Source organism: Brachyhypopomus gauderio, chromosome 8, assembly GCF_052324685.1.
Source record: "Brachyhypopomus gauderio isolate BG-103 chromosome 8, BGAUD_0.2, whole genome shotgun sequence".
Taxonomy (NCBI): domain Eukaryota; kingdom Metazoa; phylum Chordata; class Actinopteri; order Gymnotiformes; family Hypopomidae; genus Brachyhypopomus; species Brachyhypopomus gauderio.
Window position 1 is genome coordinate 23,268,910 of NC_135218.1, and position 6,000 is coordinate 23,274,909.

At 41.5% G+C, this 6,000-nt stretch overlaps 1 protein-coding gene across 3 annotated transcripts in view; it reads right to left on the reverse strand.

The window, feature by feature from the left end:
- The window catches only part of LOC143522000 (potassium channel, voltage gated eag related subfamily H, member 7), a 45,932-nt gene extending 44,134 nt beyond the window's left edge, over positions 1 to 1,798 (reverse strand). For 2 of the 3 annotated variants that reach the window (XM_077015608.1, XM_077015606.1), the window contains exon 1: positions 1,330 to 1,798. In XM_077015608.1, the coding sequence (XP_076871723.1) occupies positions 1,330 to 1,405 (76 nt within the window). In that variant the 5' untranslated portion in view covers positions 1,406 to 1,798. The remainder of the gene's footprint in view (positions 1 to 1,329) is intronic. The other variant, XM_077015607.1, reaches the window with a different exon arrangement.
- Positions 1,799 to 6,000: the final 4,202 nt, after the last annotated feature.

A 6,000-nucleotide genomic window follows, 5' to 3' on the forward strand; every position in this document is an offset into this window, starting at 1 on the left:
GTTAATATTAGTAACCTATTGCAAATATAGCTATTGTTTATTAGAGAATTGGTGCTTACGTATTTAGTATGGTAAGTTGCATTGCTTTTTGGTTGTCATTATAGAAATGTGTTACCTAGTAACATTAATGTTGCCAAGTTACAGTAAATCGAACTGATTCAAAGAATGGAAGATCCTTGTAAATACTATTAAACATGATGTGCTGTAAACAAATGAAGCCTTTCTTCTCAGCTAATAATTAATATACCAGCAACCCACACCCTTATTCTATTGGTGATTCATTCAAACTGACATTTGATGAGCTAATTAATGATTCTTTGCCTAATCTCACGAATATCATAAAATTATATTCACATTAAAACAGTCAAGGAATTAAACAGTATGCATTTTAATATCCACTACGGTGTGGCCTGTCCCTTTGTGTTAACCTGATGCTCTGAATCCCCTCTGTGCTGCAGAGACCCTGTAGTGTGACACCTCCAAAATATTCACTGGCCCCATCTGCCCCCCAGGTATTTCCTGCAGGCGCCACTGGTAACAGAATAGCTGTACACCGCGCGCTGTGCGCGTGGTCGCGTTTGTAAACAGAGAGACCACCGTGGATTCGAATCTAAGCCTTTGTAAACAGCTCGATGATAATAATAATAATAATAATAATAATAATAATAATAATAATAATAATAATAATAATAATTAGTGGTATTAAGCATTCGTTTTTAACAGTCAGTAGTTAAGGGGGTTAAATCTTGTCAAAAAAGAGAATTCTGTCGTAAAATAAACGAAAAAATACAGCATTCTTGTCTTAAAGTTACTAATCCTGTATTATTTTACGATAGTAAGGAGTTTTCACTTTTTAGAGGTCATATACAATCAGCATCGCACCGCTTCCTTCCGTGGACATTTTAAATGGCTTAATGGAGAAAAGCTTAGCGCGGCTTATTGTACTAAAACGTTGACCTACGAATATCACATTTCACTCACATATTATTGGCCATGAGTATTTCTGCCACCAAAAGTAATAAGCTGTTTTCTGATGACAAAGTAGTAGCATTTACGTTAAGATGTTTCCTTATGGGCTAATAGGTTTAAATGGAGAGGGTGAAATGCTTATCGTAAACATTATTACTTTTCTTGCAACAGTTTCATTCTTGTGCTAGTAGAGAGTACTCATGACCAGTAATATATAAGAATAGTTTGATGATACTACGTCATTGTTTTAGTACATTAAGGCACGTTAAGCATTTTACACTGTCCCAAATGGTGCGCGATCTTAATTTGTAATGAAATTTAACCAGGGCTAAAGGGACATTACAAGCATGTGACACTTACTTTGACCCTCGAATTTGCGGATAATAATCCCCAGAAACGTGTTCTGCGGCGCGACGTGACCCCGTCGCACCGGCATGATTGCGTGTGACAGCCGCTCGCGCGCTCCTTGATTCCGGTGACGAGGTTACGACCGCAGCGCGAGGAGATTTTCTTTGTTAGGAGTCATTCTGGCGGAGTCGTTCCGTCGGTCCTGCCTTTGCTCGCTCCAGTTAACGTAAGATTCGCTCTTTCCGGTACGCATCGCGCCAGCTCCGAGTTAGCATTTACCGCTTATCATTAGGAGAAAACGGGAGCGCTCCGAGGACACGGGTCGAAGTGAGAGGCGCGCGCGTCTCCCGTCGCTCGCGATACCGTTGAGAATGGAAGACTGAGCTAACGCCAGTGACGTCTGTCCGCGAGGACCCTCGTGCACTGCGCACCGCCACACTGGCAGGATGCGCGAGGAAACCGTGTTATGAAGACAACGAGAAGGGGCACGTGAGACAGAGTTAACGGATACAGTATGGCACGTGAAGTTTTCTCTCTTCACTTCAGGTATCAGTAACACTGAACGTGACAGGTGAAGATCACGACGCAGGTGCCCCGGTCACTTATTTCAGCTGCCCGCTGCACTATTAACACGGTTGGAATTTTTGCAACGCTTCCGTTTTTATTCGAGTATCTTCTGGTCGGGTTTTCATCGTGAGAGTGGCGATCATGGTGGAGAACACCGGAGAGAGATGGAGGTCGATACACACTTTGTAGATGAGGCTACAGAGGCCTCGGCTCAGAGAATGCGGTCACCTTCTGACCTTGGCGCGTGCTTTCACAGAACCATATCGTACACATCGTACCATGGCACAGTAAGCACAGATTAGTAAACACGGAACCTTTTAAATATTACAAATCCAATCGAAGAAACTGCAGGTCCTATACATACATACATACATACATACATATATATATATATATATATATATATATATATATCCATTGAATAATTACTTGAGTAATATCAATATAGTGTGACATTGTATCGTGGAGGGTGTGATAGGCTTACGGGTTTGGAATTCTGAAAAGAATAGTTCGTAAACAGACAAATAACATTGCTGTATTAACTGCTATGGTCCTTCGAGATGCACGCAGAGGTGCTTTATGTGGAGACTTAGTGCACGCAGAGGAAAGGACGCGGTTTCTCCACTGTATCTAGACATAAGGAACTCCAGAGGAGTTCAGCTCGCTCATTATAGAGTCAAACAGCCGGGCTCGCACAGCTGCACGGTAGCTATAGCCTGCTCTCGCGCACTCGAGTTTCATTGCGCGAGGGTTGTGGAGCCTTCACTGTAAGGGGGGATGTGTCCAAGGTGCTGAAACAATTTTCTCCTCACGGACGTAAAAGGATTCTCTCAGTGACACCTTATTAGGAACTTTATATACATATTGCTGAGTTCTGGAAAACGAATCTATAAAACCAATCAGATTTATTAATCTAGAAGTAAAACGGTCCAGAAAGAGATACTAATCTAGAAATGCGGAGTAAACATTTGCCAGGTGCCTCAAAACTCAAAACAAAATGTACACAGATCTCGATCAAGATGTGATGTAGAGATGGTACTTCTGAAAATGATCTCTGGATAATAAGCAGATGAACAGACATAAACTAGAACAATAACTTTGAGACTGTGTTACTGTTGATAAAATATATCCATTTTAACATATTACACCTTTTCTAGTTTTCTACATATTACACCCTTTTTCTACACCTTTACTAATCTCGTAATAAATCACTCACTCACACACACACACACACACACACACACACACACACACACACACACACGAACGTTTCCAAGCAACAAAAAGCGTTGCTTGTTTAAAAATCAATCTAATAATAAGTAACAAAAATACATCTTAGTTTCTCAGTGCTCAACCCCTCAGTGGAATTCCCCACCCTAAAACCACGTTTAATCTAATTTAAAACCAGGCTCGTGACTACAGACTGCAGCTAAATGACCTCGCCCTCTATTTCCTAAACGCTTCGTAGTATTAAGTTCGTCTTAAATGAGATAGTGTTCAGCGTCATACCCGCTCTACTGTTTAACGACGATCTACCATGTTTTTGGGAAACCCAACACTCATCAATCACTTTCGTGTGCATAGGATGTAGTAGGATGAAGTAGGATGTAGTAGGATGAAGTAGGATGTAGTAGGATGTAGTAGGATGTAGTAGGATATAGTAGGATGAAGTAGGATGTAGTAGGATGTAGTAGGATATAGTAGGATGAAGTAGGATGTAGTAGGATGTAGTAGGATGAAGTAGGATGTAGTAGGATGTAGTAGGATGAAGTAGGATAAAGTAGGATGTAGTAGGATGAAGTAGGATGTAGTAGGATGTAGTAGGATGAAGTAGGATGTAGTAGGATGTAGTAGGATGAAGTAGGATGAAGTAGGATGTAGTAGGATGAAGTAGGATGAAGTAGGATGTAGTAGGATGAAGTAGGATGAAGTAGGATGTAGTAGGATGAAGTAGGATGTAGTAGGATGTAGTAGGATGAAGTAGGATGTAGTAGGATATAGTAGGATGAAGTAGGATGTAGTAGGATGTAGTAGGATAAAGTAGGATGTAGTAGGATGTAGTAGGATGAAGTAGGATGTAGTAGGATGTAGTAGGATGAAGTAGGATGAAGTAGGATGTAGTAGGATGTAGTAGGATGAAGTAGGATGTAGTAGGATGAAGTAGGATAAAGTAGGATGTAGTAGGATGAAGTAGGATGTAGTAGGATGAAGTAGGATAAAGTAGGATGTAGTAGGATGTAGTAGGATGAAGTAGGATGTAGTAGGATGTAGTAGGATGTAGTAGGATGTAGTAGGATGAAGTAGGATGTAGTAGGATGAAGTAGGATGTAGTAGGATGTAGTAGGATGTAGTAGGATGAAGTAGGATGTAGTAGGATGTAGTAGGATGAAGTAGGATGTAGTAGGATGAAGTAGGATGTAGTAGGATGTAGTAGGATGTAGTAGGATGAAGTAGGATAAAGTAGGATGTAGTAGGATGAAGTAGGATGTAGTAGGATGTAGTAGGATGAAGTAGGATAAAGTAGGATGTAGTAGGATGTAGTAGGATGAAGTAGGATGTAGTAGGATGTAGTAGGATGAAGTAGGATGTAGTAGGATGAAGTAGGATGTAGTAGGATGTAGTAGGATGTAGTAGGATGAAGGAGGATGTAGTAGGATGAAGTAGGATGAAGTAGGATGTAGTAGGATGTAGTAGGATGAAGTAGGATGTAGTAGGATGTAGTAGGATGTAGTAGGATGAAGTAGGATGTAGTAGGATGAAGTAGGATGTAGTAGGATGTAGTAGGATGAAGTAGGATGTAGTAGGATGTAGTAGGATGAAGTAGGATGAAGTAGGATGTAGTAGGATGTAGTAGGATGAAGTAGGATGTAGTAGGATGAAGAAGGATGTAGTAGGATGTAGTAGGATGTAGTAGGCCTATTACCAAGACAAAGCGGACTGATTAAAGACTGTATCTGTGCTTCCATCTAGTGGTGATAGGAAGTTGTGCAACTGTTCTTCTGTGGTGACGGGTTTCCTGCCATTGTTTTACATCTTTGTCTTTCTTTGCTCTTTTAAGCAATAATAAGCGTTATTTATAAACACTTTTATAGACAAAGTTCACAAAATATTTTACGCAGCAGAAATATAATAAAACGGAATAAATTAAGATAACAAATATACCATAAAAAAATGAATACATTAAGATGAAGGACAAGGAAAAGAAAACAAGGATTAAACAATCAGGTCACAGGTGAATGAACACCTAATCTAAACAGAGAGGTCTTAACCTTCTTCTTAAAAGTGCCTGGATCCTCAATAACACGCAGGCCACTCAGTATGAGGACCATAGCATCACCTCTCTTGGGGCGGAGTGATGGTTGTAACTACTCCATTACTGTCCGCATCTCAGAGAGCTCCTGTGGGAACATACATAATAATCAGTCCCCTGAGCTGCCGTGGTGTGAGACCGCAGGGACAGTAGAAGGTCAGTCCGAGCGTCCTAACTTCATTACTAAAAGACACCGATGGCGCTGTGGAGCTGCACGGGAACAGGTGGACTGTGCTAACTCCTCCTCACGTGAGGCCAGACCCACCGTGACGTATAGTTCCTCCGCAAGACCTTCATGAGGTGTTTGAGGGTCCTACTGAACTGGGTAGTAATGAACCAGGATGAGTAAAGTTGTCCTAAAATGAAAGTTTTCTGCACTACTGGGGATGTGAACCAAGCCATTATTTTGAGTCCCACTTGTTAATAATTGTTGATATTGACATAAGACCAGCATGTGATACATGGATTAAGACTCTCTGGATCTCTATGGATGAGACTGAATCGTTTATTTAAGTGCAAAATGCAGTTTCTTGTGGTCTCTATAGAAACAAGTAAAATCACAAGCAAGTGTTTTGGAAGGCTTGAGAAACATTTCCCCCAGGTGCAAGCCAAGCAGGAGAACCACAGGACCCAGAGCGACCCACAGGCGCCAGTCTTCTGACCGCAGACGTAAAGCACAGCCGCGAACCAAAGAGCTCTTCCGGGTTCAGAGGTTCAGAGGGGTTCAGCTGCTTCAACAATCCCGCAACCGTGCTGGCCTGTCGATGAATCAGACCCGGCGAGCCGCACCAGAAGAGTGTGCGTGA